Raw genomic sequence first — 21,322 nt, 5'->3', positions numbered from 1 at the left:
TCATTTAAATGAAAATGCACAAGGTCAGCACACGCATTTATTATGACTAAATCTTTCTCCAGCAACTGATGCTCCACAGGGGGATTTTTAGCACTTATCTCAAAGACACAAAAGCTCTTTACTGGAACTTTAAGCCCATTCTGCAGAAGCAGTCTTGGCAGAGTACTTGTTGTCGGCGGCAGTGGCAGCAAGACCACAGAGAGAGATGAGTGATTCCTCCTCCAGCCCCTCCTCCTCCTCCCAGTTTGTCCATCCAACCCTATGGGACTGGAGAGTGCGTCAGAGGCATAACGCTGCCTTCATTAGCTTACTGATTCTGACGTAGACGTTCATGCATGCACGCGCGTGTGCGCGCAGTGTCTCTGCCACAAAGATAACAGCTGCAGCAAGCAGCAGGAAACAGCGAAGGACATCTTCTCTACTGTATCACAGTGGTTACTTGCTTTGCTTTTCACATCTATCACATCTGCCAACTTGTTTTATCTCTCCAACTCCTCCTTTCTGACGTTCATCCTTGCCCGTCCTTCTTCCTGTCTTGTGATGACTCAGAAGTGCGCAAAACTTTTCTCTTTTTTTTTCTTATCTTTATGTGCGCACTCTGGTGTGGGCCAATAAACCATATTGGAGTTTACCCAAGACTGCGCCGAGATGAACTGAAGCTGCCTCATAACTCTGGAGAGGTGGGTGGTGGCAGTAGAACACTGAGAATAATTACATCTGAGGCTGAAGGAAGCGAGAAGCGAGACTCGGGATGTGATGCTGAAATGTCCTTCCCAAGACTCAATTAGCAGCCACCAGCTTTTGTTCCTAATAATGACTCATTGTAATAAATAGCGTAGAGTAAAGAATACTCTTTATGTTTGATCACCTTCATTGTATTTGAGTTTTGTTTTTGTTTTTTTCAATTTAATGCTAATAATATTCTTTACTTAATGGCTGCAGAGCAAAAGATGATCTGCTCTTTTTTATTTCCAAAGATTCCACTCCAGTTGCTCATTGCAGTGCTCTCAAAGTCATTTAGGATGTGCTGGCACCTCAGTATTTGGATAGATAGATAGATAGATAGATAGATAGATAGATAGATAGATAGATAGATAGATAGATAGATATCTAGCGCCACTAATTAACCTAACCTGTATGTCTTTGGACTGTAGGAGGAAGCCAGGGTACTGGAAAGAACCTGAACAGGTGCACGAAGAACAAACTCAAACGAAAAATGCTTGTGGTCATAATTTAACCTTCAAGCTTGTTGCTGTGAGGTGAATCGCTGCACCACTGTGTTGCCCAAATCAGACACAGAAGGTATCTTTAACATTCAAGGAGATCAAGACGTTTTTGTTTTGTTTAGCTGACCTTTATGTTACTTATCAGCTGTTTAAAGAGACTCCTGGCCACATCTAGCCATGAAAGTTGGTGAAGGTTATGCCCTACTCAAGTCCACTGTCCTGCTGATTTTGTTTTTGGCTATGTCAGGCTGACCTTTGGATGTGCTTCGTGACACAGCCTGTGCCAGGCTAGGCTATGATGCCAGGGCCAAAGTGGAAACGTGTGAGGCGAGGGGGAGGGGGGTGGGGGATCAAGCAGAGAGGAGAAACAACACAAAGTGAAAAAAGGAAGAGAGGCTGAGGGGAGGGGAGTGACTGGAGAGTCAGAGAGGGAGGCAACCGATACGTCTCGGCGATGACTCACCCACGCTGGATATTTATAGCATCAGGAGGGAGGGAGGTACGTGACGAAGAGGGGAGCCGGTGGGAGGGAGGGCGAACGGCTTGGGAGGCGTCCAGGACAACATCACTGTGCCCGTCGACAGGGAGTGGCGTTGAAGAGACAGACCGCAGTGGAGGAAAAACAAGGGGAGGGGGGTGAATGAGACTGGGCGCAACCGACAGATGACAGGTTGGAGGTGGAGATGAGAAGGCGCGACGGAAATAGAGAAGCCATTCAGTGAGAAAGAGCATATTTAGGAAAGCACAAGTGAGTCTTGACTGGGTGTGGCCGCTCTGCAGAGACAAGCCCTTGTTAGTGCGCAGGATGTGCAGCCATGCGTGAAGAGCAAACACATCTGGAGATGATTAAAAAATCTGCACAACACTAATCCTTACCCATTTAGTGACGTCCATTAGCGAAAAAAAAACCCTCCACTCCACCTCCCCGCCCTTTTTTTCCCCCTGCACAACTGCCTGCAGCTTCACACTCAGACAATGGCCAGATGGAGTCACACACAGTCACACAGACTTGCTGGGGTGGGTGGAGAGCAGGGAAAGATGGGCGCTTTTAATGAGCATAAAAAAAACCTAAACTCAGTTGCCAAGAAACTGCTCATCTCGTGTGATTGAAACATGGAAAGACATAACAGGCAAGACTAATTAGAGTGGCAAAAGAGGCATGGTGTAATTAGTGAGTGGGGTTGGGAGGTAACTAAAATGTCACAGCAATCAAAGAAAAGTTAGTAAAGGAAATCTGGTTTCCTCGCATAACAAGGGTAAACGGTTATGTTCATATAAAAAAGAGGTCTTGCATGTGGCCGTGTTCTGTTTTCCATTCTGCTCTCTTCATTCACAGGATTTCTTCATTGTAATAAAAAAACACCCTGCCTCCTGGCCCGAAGACGTCAGACCATGAGTCACACTGCATCCCTTACCATGGCGACCGGAGAGACACTGAATCTGCAAACGTGCCCTTATATACACATACACAGTGTGTGTAGTTGAAAGGTGATTTAGAATACAAGGTGTGGTATGGCAGGTGAACAGGTATTAAGTAAATCATGATGAAAGTTTTAAATAAAGAGCTGAGACCAGATACAGTTTTATTTGAAAACAGAAGAGAATAGTGGCAAAGACTGCAGATATGATCCGTGGACTTTGTGATTGTGCATGCAGGCAAGAAGTAACTGAGATACTGACTTGAATGCAGAGGCCGGTAGTGCACAAAGTGGAAAACAGGACTTTGAGTTTTATTCAAACTGGGATCAGAGCCCCAGCATGAATAATTGGGAATCTTTTGAAACTGACTGAGAAATCCTCAAACTCTGATCTCCTTAAAAATGTATGAAAATATATATTTGAAAGAAAGAATGAACATTTTTTTTTTTTTAAATGCGTGTTAGCTTTAGTGCAGAAAGATATATTTCTCTCTCTTTGTTCATGCAACACGCAAATTGATTCAGAATTTTTCAAGCCAACACCTTTACAGCATCGTTTTAGTCAAGAGCAAACTGTGAGGGAAAGATAAAATGCTGATTTAACTTTCTCGTTCGTGAGCTTGGATTGGTGCCTTGTGTGGGTAGGTCATGGACAGAGTGGACACAATGTTCTCTGCATTTACAGCAAGAGAGTTCCTGGCTGGCTTCATGCATATGCAATCAACGGGGCCGGCGATCCCCTCATCCGAACTCTTAGTTTCCTTGAATAAACACGCATCCCGCGATGCAAATTTGGACACAATCGAAAAGGCCATGAGCGAAAGAGACAGGCTGAGACGGCGAGCTCATTAATGCAGAGATATGACGCACGCTCCCACATAGGTCCTCTGCTTGCACCGTCTCCACGGGTGCCCTTTTCAGAAAGACTTCTGTCTGTATAGATTTCATCTTCCGCCTCAGCTCTTCCTCTCTCCTCCATGTGCTGATCAAGACTGCGTATTCGTCTCGCCATTTCCGCTCCTCTGTCCGCATGGCTCACAGTGTATTGCACCTCTAATCATTCCTGTCTCCACTCCCTGACTGGACCCACCTAGTTCCGCCGGACAGGAACACCACCTTTCGTGCAATAATTGGTGCGAGGGGGGAAGACGAGCTGGACGGTTTGACAAGGAAGGGGGAGGTAACGCATGCCAGGAGAGGTGACAGTCATCGTGGGTGAGGAGGGAAAAGAAAGCCATTAGGTGGGGGAGGAGAGAGGCACACCAACCTGTGGGAAGCAGATGAAAAGGCTGCGAGGTGGCGTCGCCATGGAGATGTGGTTGGCGGAAAACTAGGTGTTACGTTTCCTCCCTGCCTCATGATGATGGGGTGATGTAGGGGCTACAGGGGTGAGGTGCAGAGTGAAAACAAACAAGGAGTGTCATGTGACCTGAGTACATTTCACTCTTTATTTTTAAAAAGAGAAGAAAAAAGAAAATCCAAATCTAGGCTTGACGACATGGCGCATTCATAACCGTCCAACCTCAGCCTCTGAGTGAGTCACACAACCTTGAGCTGACAAGAGGTCTGAGCGCACAATGAAAACATAAAAAGCTCAGGTCTGTTGCGTTATTTAACAATGTACAGCTGTAGCGATCGAGCGTGCGAGCAAGGCGCACGCACCAACATCTGGACGTGATCCTCGGTGGCGGCGCGGTGAGGCACAGAGGGCTTTGTTGGGCTGATAACATTCTCCTCCCGCGGCAGTGATTGACACGTGGGCAAACAGGAGCCGTGTCCCCGCTGACGGCCACGGGTTCAGGCACCGAGGGTGGCAGCTGCTGTGATAAGGCGCCGAGGGTGGCAGCTACTGTGATATCAACAAGCACAATGGAGAGACCAAAAGGATAAGTGCACTGGTTAGAGGGAGAAAAAGATGGCAAGATTACAGCATTTGGAACCTGGCTGGTATTCAAAAGGAAGAGTTGAGGCACAACACCAAGACATAAAATGCCAGGAGAGGCGCAGATGTCACCTTTAGGCCAGTCAAATAAAATTTCAACTTACGCACAGAATCTGACTAGGCCATAAAATTGAATATCTTCCCACAGCCATTAACAAACTGATGCCATTATTACCATATTTCATGCATCAAAACACTGAAAAGACTAAAAACAATGGACTGATAGATAGGGTCTGTAGTAACAGGATGCACAGACTGTTCATTACAAGGCCCAGTGAGAAATTACAGACTTCACCATAACCCTCTTGGGATTTGGTCCATCTAAAAAGCTCTGATCAATCACTCAGAACCCTCATGGAGCCCAGGAGGTTGATCACTCTCACACAAGAAAGGATAAAGACAAGCAGAAAGAAATCAAATTAGCTGATGCTCCAGAGAGATACACACCCACACACAAAATGATGCTTCATTTACATTAATTGTTGCAGTTACAACAAGAGAATGAAAGGAAACATATTATATAATTCAGTACCGGCAGTAGTTATTAAGTTGGAGTTCCTTTATTCAATTTGATCAGGTAAATTTGTAAAATGTATTGTCTAAACAGCTGCATTTGACTTCATACTGTGTTCATAAGTGTGCCTGAATGAGCAACATTATAGAAAACTTTTCAGTTCACAAAAGAATCACTATTAAAGACCTTCAGTGAAAGGCGTCAACACACATTCGTATAGTTTTTTTTTTCTTCAAACAAGTCGTCTGATCATTATATCAAAACTCAGTTTATGTTTTGAATACAACATTCCTCTGCAGTGCTGCGCTTAAAATCTCAAACTGAAGGTGGGTAAGGCATAATCTTTTATTCGCCTCTAAATGGGGCAAAGCTTGCAACCTTTAAATGATTGATGCTGCAGCACACTACCTGCCATGAACTTTCGAGCTGATTTGTAAGACCGAGGCTGTTTCCAAATGGAAAATGATGTGATGTCAGAGGAGTGACGCTGTTGCATTAGACAACATGTTGTTGTTTGGAAATAAACACAACCTAAACTCTTTTTCTGTTACATTATTAGCAGTGTGTTAAGGTCTGAAGATTTTTTTTTTTTTGCTTCATTGTGTGTTTTCATCATTACACAAACGTCAGGAGACTCTCTGCTGTTCTTCAGTCTGGGTAGCAGGCAGTCGACAGCAAAAAAAAAAGGAAAGAAAAAAAAGGAAAGAAAAAAAAACAGGAAAATCCTTTTGGATATTGTTGCCGCTCACTGAATAGCATGTGATCACAATATTTTTCACATTCATTATTGTTGGTCGTTAGGTGAGATTTAAACAGGGGTTAGTGGGCAGGAGAGGCAGGGCTGGAAGAAAGAGCTCATATTTGTACTGAAGTGTGTCTTTCAGGGCGTGTGAAGATGACTCATCGCAGTGTCAGGTAGAAATGGTTGGTGGCTAAGGGGTGTGAGGACTGATAAACAAGGGAAGGTGACAGTTGAGACACGTTTTATGTCACGTTTTCAAATAATAACCAAACAAACAAGCTCTTTCCGTGAAATCATGAAGTGACTAATAGAGAAAAAAAATGAAATTTCAAGCAATGCATTCTGATTTTCAATTTGGACAAGAGAAATGACACGCATCTTGGAATAAATGTGACTGCTAGATCTCATTTGTGCAGTGTCATTTTTAAAGCCATATGTGGATGAAAGCGACAACTTTGTCCTGGTGATACCTGCTGAGGGGACCTGGATCCCTCTGTGAGGCGGCGAACCCCACAGTGAACGTTGCCACACGCCCGTGACTTTCTACCGGCAGCTGCTGTGGTGGGGCTCCTTTTGTCTTGTTGACGTATTGAGTGCCGGAGGTTCTGGCCCCCAACCGACATCAGGGTGTTTATCACCGTCCTCTCAGTCAGGGAGAGGAGGAGATGGGGAGGGTGGATGTGGGAGGGGGGTGGGGGGGTGGAGGAGAGGAGAGGAGAGGAGAGGAGGGTGTGAGAGATGCTGAACTGCGACAGCAGCGTGTGAGTCATCGCTAGAGGGTTTAACTCTTTATCTACCACAGCAACTAGAGGGTGTGAGAGTGAAAACACCCACATTCTCAGATTTCACAGTGATAAAAGGATGTTTTCCCACCCGGAGCCCAGCCATCCAATCCTTTGTTATTTATCGCAGCGTCGCTTTCAGTGGGTCTATTCCAATTTCAAATGAAATATTTGAACATCGCTGCAGAAAATGTATTAGAAATCTCATAACAGCAGCAACACCAATGCATGCAAAGTGAGCGGTGCCGTAAGCTGCATAGATGAACGTTTTGTTCCCCAACAGCCTCAGCACATTGTGAAAGATTTGCTTTTTCATCGACAGGCAGCCGCCAGGACTATTTTTAACAGCACAGGGTCCTTAGGCATGCCATCTGACTAACTTGAATCATTTATACGGATTCATTTTAAGAAGCGGCAGCAGCGGCGTGCGTATGCTGCGTGTGATGCGATTTGTTCGATGACGCGATGGTCAGGTGTCGCTTCATATAGGGGGGGAGCTGTCCAAGTGCTGAAAGCAGAGGAGAACGGCACCGCTACACGGAGGGAGATGCCAAACACCTTCACTGCTGTCTGAGATCCCTTGCCGAAAGTAAGTCGTGTCATTTCAGAACGTTTTCGGGGATTTTTTTTTTATTTTTATTTCTATTTTATTTATTTTTTTACATTAATTGATCGTACCTCAGGTGGCTTTACTTTTACTTATCATTTTTTTTTTTTTTTTTTTTACCAGATTCACTGTTAAAATGGCGCGTACCGTAGCGGCGTCCTCAACGATCACCGTTGACATACGATCGTGTATTTTTACGGCATTTTTTATGTAAAGGAAGAAAAATACGAGGGTTTTGTCAAATTGAGGCTTGGTTTGGCGAAAGGGGGGGGGGAGATCATGTTGAGGCTGCCCACAACAAAGCGCGGGAGTGACTGGACCACCGACGTCTCCGCACACAATGCGATATCATTCAATGTGTTGATCTTGGATGAATACGATTCTTGCATCAAATTGCATCAAAACCGAATCCATCTCACACGCGGAAGTTATGTCCCATCGCTAAAAAGAATTGTCTGTTCATTATTTGTATTAGTGTTGATTTGCATTAATAGTCTCGCATTCTTGATTTGCAGGTAATAAATAGCCTATAATGCTGCATTTCCACCACAAGTTGCCCTCGGGAGGAGCCGTGGTCCTGCTCGCCTTCCTTCTCCATGGATGCGCCGTGCAGGTGGCGTCCATCCCCCACCACTACAAGCTGCGAGGCGGTGAGAGTGACGGGCAGCCGGCTGCCTACTCACCGGGCTCCGACCTCATCAAAGCCCTGGAGTACATCGAGAACCTGAAGCAGCGGAGCGGCGGAAGAGCCGAGCCGGTGGATTATGACGAGGTGGACAAGTTTAAGGTGCTGCTTCAGCTCGCCGCGCAGCAGGACGAGGGTCCCGGAGAGCGTCAGCCCGCACCCGGCATGCCGAGGCAGGACATCACCGCTGAGCAGCTGATGAAAGCCTTACTCAGGTCTCTCCAGGGTCAGGAGAAGATGAGCCCTGCGCTGGCAGCGCCTAAGAACGAGCGCCGAACGCACAGGCACCGCACCAAAGACACGGAAATCCCCGCGGAGAGCGCGCCTGCAGACTACGGCAACTTCCCGCGGCCCCACAAGAAATACCCGCTCATGTTCGAAGACGAAGAGGACGCAGACGCTGCGAAGCGGGCCACGGAAGACCTGGACGAGCAGTACACACCGCAGAGCCTCGCCAACCTGCGCTCCATCTTCAACGAGCTGGGGAGGATGCCCACCGTGGGCATGGGCGGCCAAAAGAGGAACGTGTTCGGCGACGATGATAACGACGAACAGGAGGGCGGAGTCGGCTTGAAAAACCAGGCTTACGAAGATGTGGCCGGAGGGGAGGAGTGGGTCCCCATGGAAGAGCGGGAGGAGACGGAGGAGATGGTCAACAGGAGCCACGAGGAGATGGAGCGCGCGCTCGATGAGCAGGAGGAAGCCGAGAGGGAGATGCAACGCCGCGCCAGCCAGGACCAAGAGGGCGCCGATGACGACACCAAACTGGTCGACTACTACCTGCTGAAGGTGTTGGAGATGAGCGACCAGTCGCAGAAGAGGGAGGCGGCGGGGGAGCAGAGGAAGAGGCTGATCCGCCCCTCCATCGTGGACCCCCGCACAGTGAAGGAGCTGCTGGAGCTCTCCCTCAAGCTCCACGTCCCTCCCCAGGACCTCATCGACAGGCTGCTCACAGAGGAGCTCAGGAAGCTCCATCGCGACCCCCAGACCTCAAGTCGCTTCACCGGCCAGAGCCCCAAGATCAGGTACTTCAGCCGCAGGTTGCCTGTCAAGAGCAAACCCGCCCCTGAGGACATGGACCGCGAGGACTTTTTAGACATCATCGGCGTGGAGACGATCAGCAACGAGTACCCAGTGGTGCAGAGGCCCCTGAAGACCTCCCAGTCCTCCGACAGAATCCAAATTGGGCCAAACCCCGCGGCAAACCCAGTTCCAGTGAAGATTCCCTCTCCCTCCGGGCGCAGGGAGAACCTGTTCCTCTCCGAGCTCAACAAGATGCCTCTCAAGCGTCAGGCCGACGGCGCCGACGATGAAGACGACGATGGCGACGTGGAGGACGAGGTCACCACGTACCTGGCCGCAAAGATCCTCACCGAGTACCCCAACACCATCACCAAGCGGGACACGCAGTCCCAGCTCAAGAACCAGCTGCGCTACGAGTTGTACGAGCGCGCCCTGAAGGACTATCTGGGACAGGCGGAGCCTGCGGCCAAGAAGGAGGGCGAGGCGGCCACGGAGGAGAAAGTGAAGCCCACCGAGATGCAGGGCAAGGAGGAGGTGGCGGCCAAGACCTCGGCTCCAGAGACCGTAAAGGAAGAAGAGAAGGAGCACCGTGAAAAACAAGCGGCGGGAATGTAACCTGACATCCTGCACGGCGCACGACATTATGAATATATTTAAACTGTCTTTAAAAAAAGAAAAAAAAAGTTTCGTGGACGTGATCTAGTTTACAAAATTTCTATCGTATGAACTATAGCTGGTATTACTCATATTACTCGAACCAGGCCTTTGAAAGTCTTACAGGTCATACATTTCGAAAGAAGTCCCTATATTTGCTGCAAGAACACTGGGAAAGGGTGTGAATATCTTAGTTTAAAGGCACGCTCTGTGCACACGCGACCTAATGAGCATCCTTACCACACCCTAGACCGGATGTGAACACGCTGTCACTCAAAATGCCTCTAAACACACTGACTATCAGACCACAGTGAAATCCAAATCTATTTAAAAATATATATTTATTGTGATGTTGTTGAAGGTTTGTTTACATACATGGTCTTTGTATAGAGCAGAAAACAGGAGTATATTTTCAATTATGAACAAAGTGACTAAAAACATAATGCTTGTTTGTCTCATAAGAAAATGTTTAACCTGAGAGCATCTGTGAATGATCAAGTGTAACACTGGCTGGGTTTTTTGACAAGTATATACCTGATGTGTAACTGGCGCCGAGCATTTTTTTTTTTTTTTTTTTTTTGCCAAAGCGAGCCAAGAATGTGTCGCTGTGACTCTTGACAAGTTAAGGGTACGTTGATTTAATGTTATAAATGGCTAACTATTTCAGAGTCTAGATACCAGACCGCCGCCTGCCTTCCAACCCTTTCATACTGCAAAGCTCTGTATTGTTGGCCTACCAGTTGTTGTGCTCTGTACGCTCATTTTTAAACCATTTTGTACATGTTCAATAATGTGTGATGAATCATAGACGAATAAAGCATCAGCGGTATTATTTTTCCTCTTGCCGAGTCGTGCTGTGTTATTACAGGTCAGTCTCAGTTGTCACGATCTTATGCCAAGCGTCTCATGAATCCATGCAAGGAAACAAACATATCAGACACTAAAGTTCTGCTTGATGAGAAAGACTAGTCCAAGGAAATAATGAAAATATAGTTTTTAATCATAAGCTCGAACTTCATAAATTGCACATGATAAAAAAATGCATTTAATTTCAAACTGACAATAGAGAGTGCTCTTTTTAAAGAACCCACACACATTTAGTAGGCTAAACATTCAGAACACACAAGGCATTTGTTATCAAACTCATTCAAAACCTTTTAGTTCAACAAAAAAGAAAAAAAATCTGAACAGCAATAATAAAATGTGTTTTGGAGTTTTTGACTTAAATTACAAAGTGACAAAATATTATTTTAATTATGTTTTTTTTTTAAAATCAACAATTCAATTATCCACACATGCTTTAAATATAAATGAGATCTTCTAAATCCTATATCACTTCATCATCATTTTGATTATATTATTACCCCAACCTCACAAACAATGTCATTTCACTTAAATACCATTTTATATACTTAAAAAAACAAACTTTCCTTTATACCGACACATCAAACAACACACAAACATACATAAATTCTGAAACTACATTTGTATAAACATTACATTGCAGCCAAGCTTCAGCATTCTTCAAAGGCCCAGTGTGTAATATTTAATGGTAGCAACTGGCATGAAACGAAACAAACAATAAACAGGTACGTTTGTTAATGTTTTTTTTTCCATACAAGGTCCCTCTTTTAATAGCTAACATTAAGCAATTATAAATCACAAACACTTGTAAGCAGGTGACCATATCAGTAGTATAGTAATCAAGAATATCGACATGCTAGTAATGTAAAGTTTAGGTGACAGCATGTGTAATGAAGTCTATACATAATATAAAAATGTTTTAACAAATAGATGCTACTAAAACAAACACACCAGCCCTTTAAATAAGCCTATTTTATGAAAATGTAAGTTGCAAAAAAGTGAATGACTTTCTTCTTATGCAAAAACAGATGACTCAAACAGTATTTTTTTTGCTGACTCCTCATGTTCCTTGTCACTTCAAGTGTGTGTTCTTTTTAATCTCCTTACAGTTTAAAATGCAGGTTTGCTCATGTATTCTTCCATTGTCTGAAAAAAAAACACACAACATACAATTAACAGTTTATTCAAGATTTCTTTAAAAAGAAACGAAAAAGAACACACACACACAAACACCCTCAAGGTATACATTCACACATCATCAGCTGCCAATGAAATGCCGAGCACACCAACATGAAGACAGGCAACTAACACGAAAACATCTAACCTTTCTGTCCATATTCAAGGTCATCCAAACAGCTCCACCTCAACCCAATCACTGCTGTCATCCTGAAGCGATAATGAGTGGCAAAATGAATGGGTGGCTACACTGCACGCACACAATCCAACTCCAGGTCAACAGTGTTAGTCAGTCCAAAACGGATCAACACACCACTGGTGTTATGTCTGTGCCTCATTCCTGAGATGTTGAGTGCAGAAAAACAGATGGTCGAAGCACAGGAGGGACATTGCTGTTCAACTATTACCTGTGTTGCAACTGCGTCCCTGGCCAATCAGTGATCAGAAATGAGTTTTCCAATGGCTACTGGGAATATTTAGGGTTGACACCACAGTGTTGTTGCTGGTGGAAGGTTTTGTTGGTAACCATTTTTGATGAAATACTATAGAATTGAAAAAAAAAAAAAGAAACCCAAAACAGCTATATCTGTAACATTTGTCTTTAATGGCCTTTCAGCTGTTGTTTCTATTTCTATCCACTGATATATGGCAATAGCAACACTGTTTTTTTTTCTGTTGAACTTAACAGAGAAGCAGGGAAAGGCTGCCGTTCCTGCCTGCACACACAGCAAGACTTTGTAAGGAGACTACAGCACTACAATTGTGTGCAACATCATCTATATGTCTCCTTTTTCTCTGCTCAACATCTTTTTGTGCTCTCTAAGGAATGCAGCACACACACACACACACACACACACACACACACACACACACACACACACACACACACACACACACACACACACACACACACACACACACACACACACACACACACACACACACACATTTTACTACTGTACCACGCAGAGCCAGAAGCCCATACAAGCAGAAAGAGAAGCACCAGCCAAACGCTAATTCTACACCGCGTTCCCGGGAAAATCTGACTGTCACTTGCAAAAACATTAGCGCAAAAGGACAGAATCTGGAGGGGGGGAAAGACAGAAGCAAAAAACAAGAATCTACAGACAAAGAGAGAGCAAGAGCTGATGTCCACACAACTGTCAACTACAGGGGAAAAAAAGAAAAAAGCACACCAGAGGCTCAGCAGCACCACTGTTAATTAAGTGAAGTCATTACTAGGCTGACTGTTTCACACTAAATAATTACCAAATCCGGAACTTGGCACAACATTCACAATAAAGAGATCAGTCCTAATTTCAGAGCCCTGCTAATTAACTGACCAGGCAAAACTAAGAAGACACAGGAACGTAATCAAGACAAGACCATTTCAAATCACGCCGATCTGTGCGTCATTTATTGCATGCTGGCAAAACACGAGCCTTGCCCTGCGTTGCATCGTGCACGAGTGCATCGTGTGCGCGCCTCACCTCCTGCAGCATGTCTGAGGCCTCGATGCAGCGATTCACTGTCTGTTTCGAAGTCTCCTGCACTTCGCCTCCCATTAGAAACTCATCCAGGATAAAATAGGCCTTCTCAAAGTTAAAGATTAAGTCCAGCTCACACACCTGAAGGGAGGTTTTCATAATTAGAAGAGCAAAGAAAACTGGCAAACAACACTCTTTAGACTTAGCTTTATAGGTGACTGCACAGGTAGTGACCCGAGATGGAATTACATTGCCAAAGTATTTGTCAAGCAGCTCCACGTAGCGATGAATAACCTCCAAGCCTAAGAGCTCGTTCTCCTGGTTCTCTACCGCCAAGCAGAAATACAAGCTGGCGTACCTGTGGACAAAAGGTGGCATAATGGTTATTTGAGGTGCAAAACAAGGTTATATGGTAAATTAAATGAAACTTGAGATATTGTTGCCGACAACACAAGAGCACGCGGTCTTACCAAACACACTAAGGGCAATGCTTACCTCTTGTAGATAATCTTCAAGTCTTTCCAGTGCAGGAAGTTACAGGAACGTGGCTGGCGCGATAACACCATGGAGGTCATGTCCCTGATGATCTTCTTCTTTTCACGCTCTGGCATGGCAGTGAACCACTTCTGCAGGCGTAGTTTCCCCTGGCGACTGAAGAGCAGCAGGAAGCGCATCTGACAGTGGGGGACAACGCAGAGACATCGTGCTAATGAAGCAGGCGCAGTAGTAAACAAACACAGGCGCGTGCATAAACACACACACACACACACACACACACACACACACACACACACACACACACACACACACACACACACACACACACACACACACAAAGCACAAAGTGACAATGGATGACGTTACTGAATGTCCTCCGCCCTCTCAACCTCCCACCTCCAAACACAAAAAACAGGTCACAGAATTAGATTGCTGGTGTCGCTGCTCATTAAAGAGTAACTACACTGAACAAACACCACAGGGAGGTGGAGGTCGACTACATGCTGCCGGGCAATTTCCATTTTAATTTTGAGGAGAGCGCAGGCACTGGTCTTCTCATAGAGTAGAAACATACCTGGCACCATGTCAAAGTGTGAAACAATTCCATTCCCACTACCACCCCAATGATGAAACACACTGACGACACACTACCCTTTGTGTCTTTATCCGTCTTTCATAGCTGTTGTTGTATAGGCTGAAACCAATTGTCTTCTCAGAAGGAGTGTTCCAATGGAGATCTATTGGTTGTTTTGTGCCTTGAAAAGCACATTATAAATCAAAGCCATTATTATTATTATTATTATTATTATTATTATTATTATTATTATTATTATTAGTAGTAGTAGTAGTAGTAGCAGCAGCAGTATTTCATATTTGGCCAACATTAAAACATTAAAGCTTAAAGAGGTCAACACACATAAAATCAACTTGTATACATAAATATTACCCAACATGGACTCTCTAGCCTGTTACAAATAAGAAGCCCACTTCTTTTCCTTTTTTTTAAGCAACTGTCTGCCAAAACACACAGATTGTCCACATTTAACACGCTGAAAAGACATTAATGGAAGGGTGTTTGTTCCACATGAGGCAAAGGGCAACAGACCTTCAGAAGTAAAAAAGTACACATAAAACGTCCAACTTCCCATCTATCAAGATCAATGTGTGCAAATATCTTGACACTTCAGTTGAGTATAATGCAAGGTTTGCATATTCCAAGAAAAAGCAAAAAGTTTAACTATGTCGATAACATGTAGCCGCAGGCAGGCCAAATTCCATTTAAACTCATGAATGATTGACTACGACAAAGGGGAGACGAATGCTGGATTGGAGTGGTTTTAGCAAATGGGGACCCGGTTTAATATAGAACATGCGTCGGGAAAACAACGATTATATCAAAACTAAACCGGGTGGTAAGTAGTTCTTCTATTCAGGTTATTCCAGCCCTGTGACAGGCTCGAATATCCGCCATAGGCAAATTAACACCAAATGCGACGGAAGTGGCAAAACCTGTTTTGCTGAGACTTCGACAAAGGGTAAACCGCCAGTTTAATTTTTATAGAGTAACATCAATGAAACACGCTAATAACACAGTACAACTATATTCAGCTGCTCTGAAATGAGTTTCATAACAACAGTGAATGTATAGAGGCCTCGGCGAATACAGGAAGTGGTGCGCAGGTGGAATTTGTGCGGCAACAGGTGGAACAGGTAAACGGGAACCCCACAACGGAAACAAACAACACACACTCACCATTTTGACCCAGCGTCAAGAGTTACGGGCGCATTTAAATCGCTGAAATGACCGGAAACTTAACCCTTTCCGTGCGTCCGCGGCTCCTGCTGGCAACACATCATTTGCGCCGTCCAGTCGGTCACAGTGAAACTTGCTTAACCCCGCCCCTGCCGGTGTCTGGGGGCGTGGCTTTGGTTAGTACGCGTCAGACGTTCGAACCATCAGAATTGGTTGCCGTCCAATCGTTGGACAGACCCGCACTCCGCTGACCCGCAGCCCGCAACACCTGTGAAAGCTGAGCACGTGACTCGCGAGATTCCCCGCCCCCCCGTTTTTACCTCCCGAAGAGAATATGAATCGGAGTCACTTGACTGTCAAGGGGTGCCATTCCCTGACACCGTCAGTGGGGGGCAGCAACGAGTGCGCGCTCTGTCACAATTGGTGTGCTCGCTCATCAGTATGCCCTGTGCTCTGTGTTTTAAATTCACTGTGGGCGAGTTGGAAAGGACTCTCATTAATGTGACAGTAGAGGGGTATTTATCTTGCAAATAAGATCATATGTTAAATACCACAGTGACGTAGAAAAATTAAATGAAATAGCCTGCATGTGTTATTTTATTAATCTCAGGTAATCAGTATTCATCCATCTATCCATCCATTTTCAATACCCGCTTCTTCCAGGACACAAGGTTGTGGGTAATCATTTTTCACATGTATTTAATATTTGAATGAAGAGACTCCCATCCATTGTCCCGAGCAAGTGCGTCTGACCACAGAGTCTGGTCAAGGTCTCTGTGTGAATGTCGTCTGTGAGTTGTGATCAACGATGCAGCGAGCTAGACGGCTTTGTCTCCCCTCCCACGGTGAAGTCCACTTTCTGAATATTACAATGAAAAATTAAGAGCTTGTTAGTTTTCAAGTGTTAAGAAAGTCAATTCCAAATAAAGCATAGTTAACAAACTGGGAGTATGCAGATTATTACATTACATGATCCCTCACAGTTGAGAGTTCTGAAGTTTATTCACCTGATCAGTAACAAACTTGTTGATGTCCTGATCCTCAGGTAGGAAATCACTCCAGTTCAGGCCAGCCTCTGTCCACATGGACCCCACCTCCTTAGGGGTCTGTAGGGAACACACACACACACACACACACACACACACACACACACACACACACACACACACACACACACACACTCAGATGGGTCTAATACATCAAGAGCTGTATAGGTTAGCACCAGATGCTAGAATGTTACATCAGACGTACCATTTCCTTGCACAGCACCTTGAGGATCTTTACTAGTATTATGCCTGCTTGACCCTGAGGCACAAGAGGCTTGCAGATCTCCCTGAAGGCACAGTGACAGGCAATTAACCTCGAAACCTCCATCCGACAATCTACTGGCATAGCCGATCCTGCACTCAGGGCTCAGGACAGGCTCAAGTCTGTTCCACTCTCGATGCAAAGAGGCGGGGCACAAGTGTCTCTCAAACATGTCACCAGCACATGGAGCAGGGGAATATAAGTTTGAGTGTTTTTGTTTGCTAATAGTGGCCATTGCCAAAGACCCAGCTAAGACTCACAAGAACCTCTCAGAATTGTGTATGATTTAAAAGCAAACTCTCTAAGATGTGATAAGATAAAACGTGTTGGATTTTTCTTGCTGCAGCTCACCTGAAGAGCTGTCCCATGGGGATGCCACCTTCATGAAGCATGGGCGTAATGAGCTCTGCAAGGTAGAGCCAAAAATGAGGTATATCTATGGCCATGTCCTCCGCAGCCTCCAGGATCTCTTCCAGCCTGCAAGGACATGGTTATCAAATTCCCTCAGAAGACACTGAAGACTTTTACCAAAAATGGTGACAATGGTGTAACATTGCATGCTCACCCCTTGTAGTACTGCTCTGTGGGCAGCGTCCCTGCCTTGACAAGATGGTGTAGCAAAAGTCCCACATGTTCTCGAGCAACCGTGCTGTGTTCAAGGGTCAACTCAGTGCCATTTCGTACAAATATGTATAACAATGAGGCACTGCTGAGTTCTGTAACACACTGTAACGCCTCCTACAATACCACAGGAAGATGATATACCATTACACATGGCTGTCTTTTCAGAAAGTATTCTGACAAGCCTGCTAAGAAATGTTCTTTGGAAAAAAGAAAATCCTCTGGGTGCACTGGTTAATACCTTTAAGTCATTGATGAGAAGATATTCTCCAATGATGGCGTTTGACTTCCTCTCTACTTCCTGTTCAGTCAAGGCAGGTTTTGGAAAGGAGGAAGAGGTAGTGAAGCACCCGTGTTTTGCTGTTAGGAGCAAGAAAGAGAGAGGAACACAAGTGAAATCGTTTTTTGTATAATTCTGTCATTCGTTGGGAAACTTACTCAAATCACACACGTCACTTGTCTTACCTATGAGATCTCGCCTGGGACCTCTGTCTCCACTTCCTATATCATTGCTTGCCCTCTCTTGGTCTTTGGTCATGCAGGCAGAAGATCCCGCAGGTTCTATGGAGTACAGGATGTCTCGGGACCTTTCTTCAGGCTCCTGCAAAGTTCTGATTAAGCTCCTTTTGGAGTATTGGTTGTGACTGTTCCTCTCATCGCGCCCTTGCCGTCCTTTGCAGTGATAGAACCGTTGAATACGGTCTCTGCTCCGATCACCCCTGTCCTTGTCGCCACCGTGTTCACAGCTGGATGTTGAGATACGATATGGTTGGTGACAGTAGTTATTATCAAAGTATTGTCACAAGTATGAAACGGCACAAGTCGCTGTCATCCTCATCTTCTAAATACCTTTGAGGGACTTGATCAGAGTTGGCTGAAGATAAAGATGGGCCAGACTGTTGCAGCACTGAGAAAGGGTTGAGGGAGCTGCTTGGTGAATGACCAAAATCTTCAAAAAAGAAGAAATTGGAGACTTGAACCATTAAGTGTAACCTAGAACAGCATTTTTAGATTGATTTTAGCAGATTGTTTTACTTTGATCTCCAGTCGCTGGTTTAGCTTCGCCGCCTCCTGGCAGGCCCCCTTTGCCCCAGCTACCCCACATGCATTTTACCCCTGGAGCCAATAGCACATTGTTGAATTCCAGGGCACTGGTCTAAAAGGAAGCGGAACGAACAATTACCAAAAAATACATTTTGACATGCATTTTAACCAGGTCACAGTCAACAGTCACAGTCAACTAATTTGATGAATTAAATTAAATTCAGTTATCTGTGCATTGAATGAACCCACACGACTAAAAAACAGAACATCACAAGGCCATGTGAACTTGAATGTGACACAGGATGTTTACCTTTGAGCGCACAGCGTCAACAGGTCTGTTTCTGGTGATTGTGTTCGGAACCTCATCCTGCGGCTGAGGAATCCTGTTACCTCCAAGTGTGCGAAGGCCTCTGCCACACATGTCTCCTCCCAGTCTGCTGACAGTTTCTTTTTTAGACATAAGCTGTTGTTGGACCATGATCTGCTCCCTCTGCTCCTCCATCTTCGCCTCCTTGTGAATCTGCTCAATTGTCTTGGGACCCTGGTCTCCTCTTCGAGGCACCCAGTTATTCTGCGGATCAACAGATTAATACACCACAGTGTTGGATGGTTAAAATAACAGATGTAAAGATAATGAATCATTCAACCTTGAGGAATATATTCTACACAGAGAGAAAATTACTAGTTCTAAAAGAAAAGTTTATGAAAACAATTCATCTACTTGCCATAAAGTGTCAAAAGTCACCTTTCTGAGGTCCATGATGTCTTGCAGCATGAAACGGATTCTAGATGAAGTTTTTCCCTCTTTGATGATTTTTTCCATCTGATAGAAGTACTGATCCACGTGAGGCTGATTGAGAGCGGGGACTGGCTTTTAGGAGTCATATCTCTAACTTTTCTAGTAGATATTTCAAAGCCCTGCCTTCTTTGTAAGCCACAGAAAAATTTTACCTTGGCCTTCTTCAAGTCGAGATTCCTGCCACTCGTGGACAGCAGCATACACAGACACTCCATCGACTCTTCGTCACGTTCCTTCAGCAGCTTCATCACGCAGTCGTGCATGATAGGCAGTGTAAGCATCTTCAGGTTGAACAGCTCGCCAATGAACCTGATGTTCCCCAGCGAACGGCGACGTGCCTTATCCTTGGCCTCGTCCAACTCTACCATCAAGCGCTCACGCTCCACATCCTGCGATGGCAGGTACAAGTGAATCTAGTGCAGGAGGTCCTGCATTTCATCCAAACATGCACCTTCCTAGTTCTTACATCTTTAATGGCCTGCAACTCTTTTTGCTTTTTTTCGAGGATTTCATCATCTTGGACCTTTTCAAATTCTTTCTGGCAGCGGTTGAGCAACAGTTTGCCGAAATTAGACTTCTCAGAGGTTGGGAGTTTCAACTTGAGAAGGAAATACAGAGATAAAAAAAAAAAAAGATAAGTGGGACAGAAATGCATTTATATAAGAGAATGCAATGTTTAATCTTTCTGGCCCAGTACTGTGGCAGAAATCCTCAGCCATCTTCGACAAATGCTTGTGCAAAGTTCAAAAACCAGTGGACAACTTACCCCCCTGAGAGAGCGACACATGTTGGCATAGGCCACGCAGAAGTTGGGCTCTAATATGGCCTTCTCAAAGATCAGGTCAATGACTCCTTTCAGTCTCTCCTCTGTGTCTATGGTCAGCTCCTTGACCTGCTTCGTGAGCTCCTGGAACTTCTCAGGGGTCAGCTTGTTGAGGATGCTTCGGAGACGCTTTAAAAGCTGTTGATTCTTGACCTGTTCCGGATCATCTTCGGCTTCCATTTCACCGTGACCGCTGGTGGGTTTCTTTGGCGACGGCTTCCAGGCCTTCTTGGCCTTGTTGAGTTGCACGTTGCCGTTGAGAGACAAGCTGCAGATGATTTTCCTGGGCTCATTACTTTGACCCTGCTGCGTGCAGCGTGGCCAGGGTGGCTAAATGAAGGGCCATGCATATTGATATGGATTTCCATTTTCACTTACTACGAGTCATGATCTAAAATAAGAGCAGTAATTTATGTTTTGTGGCAACTGGAAGTAAAAGAAGGAGAAATGACTAACCAGGCCACGTGGTCCTCCCATTGATCTGCCTCCAAAGTTCCCCAAATATAGGGGAGTAAAGTCAGGACAAACACTGATTGGTCGAGCTGAGTCGGCATGCTGGAGGGGAGTTTTATTAACCTGGAGTCAAAAGTCAAAAACTTTAGTGAAATTGAAACATCATGTCGTTCAGAAATGCTTGTGAAAAACCTCCAACCTTCTCCAAGACCACCCCGCAGATGCGAGGTAAGCCGTTAGGTTTTTTCAGACTGGGGCTTATGAACTGCAAACTTAGAAGAAACTCCCTCTTGTATAGCTTCTTCTCCACCGGGTCCAGTTGCTCCTGTTGCTCTGGAGACATGTGAAAGAAAAAAAGTCAAGCTCAATATCAAGTACAGCTTTGTGCCATTGATGGATGCAGATGAAAGGGGGTCTTAAGGTTCATGGGAGATTTTGATTTTGTTTGGTATCTCTAAATCATACCATTTGGGCGAGGTATGACATTGGCGCTGTTAGGCTCTATATTTTGCTCGTCCTCTTTCTGTACCCATGGCTCATGCGCAACCCTCGCCGGATCAGGGACGAGGTTTCCTCGAGAGGACCAGTGCTTTGAGGGGGGCTTGCTGCCTTGCTCCTGCTGCCAATTCCCAAAGTGCAGATAATTACCTTCTACTCTTATTTTTGGATTCTTCTGAAACTGAAGATGCTGTGGATTGATGCGCACCTCTATGAAGGCATCCAGAAGGTCTCCCATGGCTTCCCTCTTGTTCAGATCCTTCATGTTCCTCTTTCTCTTTTGTACAAATGTGGCAGCTTGGAGGAGGGGATGAAATGTGCATAATAAATAAATCATGTGGCTGGTCCACATGATTTTTTTTAGTCCAAGTAACAAACATAAATGCAAAGGAGAAATAGCCTTGG

At 45.1% G+C, this 21,322-nt stretch overlaps 3 protein-coding genes across 4 annotated transcripts in view; 1 reads left to right on the top strand and 2 right to left on the bottom strand.

Moving 5' to 3' along the window:
• Window positions 1-7,073: 7,073 nt before the first annotated feature.
• On the top strand, window positions 7,074-10,437 carry scg2b (secretogranin II b). Its single transcript, XM_076021261.1, has 2 exons — window positions 7,074-7,213; window positions 7,747-10,437. The coding sequence occupies exon 2, from the start codon at window positions 7,764-7,766 to the stop codon at window positions 9,552-9,554; it is 1,791 nt and encodes a 596-aa protein (XP_075877376.1). The 5' UTR covers window positions 7,074-7,213; window positions 7,747-7,763; the 3' UTR covers window positions 9,555-10,437.
• A 137-nt stretch (window positions 10,438-10,574) lies between these two features.
• Window positions 10,575-15,545, bottom strand: ap1s3b (adaptor related protein complex 1 subunit sigma 3b). Of its 2 annotated transcripts, XM_076021283.1 has the most exons (6): window positions 15,372-15,545; window positions 13,616-13,794; window positions 13,370-13,478; window positions 13,124-13,261; window positions 11,782-11,843; window positions 10,575-11,603 (listed from the first exon to the last, which is right to left on the bottom strand). In XM_076021283.1, the coding sequence occupies exons 1-5, from the start codon at window positions 15,372-15,374 to the stop codon at window positions 11,802-11,804; spliced, it is 471 nt and encodes a 156-aa protein (XP_075877398.1). In that variant the 5' UTR covers window positions 15,375-15,545; the 3' UTR covers window positions 10,575-11,603; window positions 11,782-11,801. The 2 variants fall into 2 exon arrangements, with proteins under 2 accessions (XP_075877398.1, XP_075877399.1); XM_076021284.1 differs by lacking the exon at window positions 11,782-11,843 and having other exon boundaries at window positions 15,372-15,539.
• Window positions 15,546-15,950: 405 nt separating this feature from the next.
• Window positions 15,951-21,322, bottom strand: part of LOC142884294 (eukaryotic translation initiation factor 4 gamma 1-like) — an 8,725-nt gene continuing 3,353 nt past the window's right edge. The window contains exons 7-24 of the mRNA XM_076019805.1: window positions 21,126-21,214; window positions 20,885-21,038; window positions 20,619-20,752; window positions 20,423-20,542; window positions 19,910-20,296; window positions 19,610-19,741; window positions 19,296-19,532; window positions 19,090-19,194; window positions 18,655-18,915; window positions 18,336-18,456; window positions 18,150-18,249; window positions 17,766-18,046; window positions 17,542-17,660; window positions 17,245-17,417; window positions 17,031-17,156; window positions 16,623-16,704; window positions 16,379-16,477; window positions 15,951-16,230 (exon numbers count right to left, since the gene is read on the bottom strand). Coding sequence (XP_075875920.1) covers window positions 16,174-16,230; window positions 16,379-16,477; window positions 16,623-16,704; window positions 17,031-17,156; window positions 17,245-17,417; window positions 17,542-17,660; window positions 17,766-18,046; window positions 18,150-18,249; window positions 18,336-18,456; window positions 18,655-18,915; window positions 19,090-19,194; window positions 19,296-19,532; window positions 19,610-19,741; window positions 19,910-20,296; window positions 20,423-20,542; window positions 20,619-20,752; window positions 20,885-21,038; window positions 21,126-21,214 — 2,777 coding nt within the window. The 3' untranslated portion in view covers window positions 15,951-16,173. The remainder of the gene's footprint in view (window positions 16,231-16,378; window positions 16,478-16,622; window positions 16,705-17,030; window positions 17,157-17,244; window positions 17,418-17,541; window positions 17,661-17,765; window positions 18,047-18,149; window positions 18,250-18,335; window positions 18,457-18,654; window positions 18,916-19,089; window positions 19,195-19,295; window positions 19,533-19,609; window positions 19,742-19,909; window positions 20,297-20,422; window positions 20,543-20,618; window positions 20,753-20,884; window positions 21,039-21,125; window positions 21,215-21,322) is intronic.

The sequence above is a fragment of the Nelusetta ayraudi genome, unplaced genomic scaffold (assembly GCF_046127955.1).
Source record: "Nelusetta ayraudi isolate G7.1 ecotype Tasmania unplaced genomic scaffold, CSIRO-AGI_Nayr_v1 ptg000011l, whole genome shotgun sequence".
Lineage (NCBI taxonomy): Eukaryota > Metazoa > Chordata > Actinopteri > Tetraodontiformes > Monacanthidae > Nelusetta > Nelusetta ayraudi.
Note: the sequence above shows the minus strand (reverse complement) of the source record. Positions and strands in the feature narration are given on the sequence as shown.

Coding starts and splice junctions, on each gene's coding strand:
- scg2b (XM_076021261.1), top strand. CDS start 7,764: ATGCTGCATTTCCACCACAAGTTGCCCTCGGGAGGAGCCGTGGTCCTG.
- ap1s3b (XM_076021283.1), bottom strand. Junction 13,262..13,369: donor TTGACAAATACTTTGGCAAT/GTAATTCCATCT, acceptor ACCTCCCTTCAG/GTGTGTGAGCTGGACTTAAT. Junction 11,844..13,123: donor CCTCAGACATGCTGCAGGAG/GTGAGGCGCGCA, acceptor TTATCGCTTCAG/GATGACAGCAGTGATTGGGT.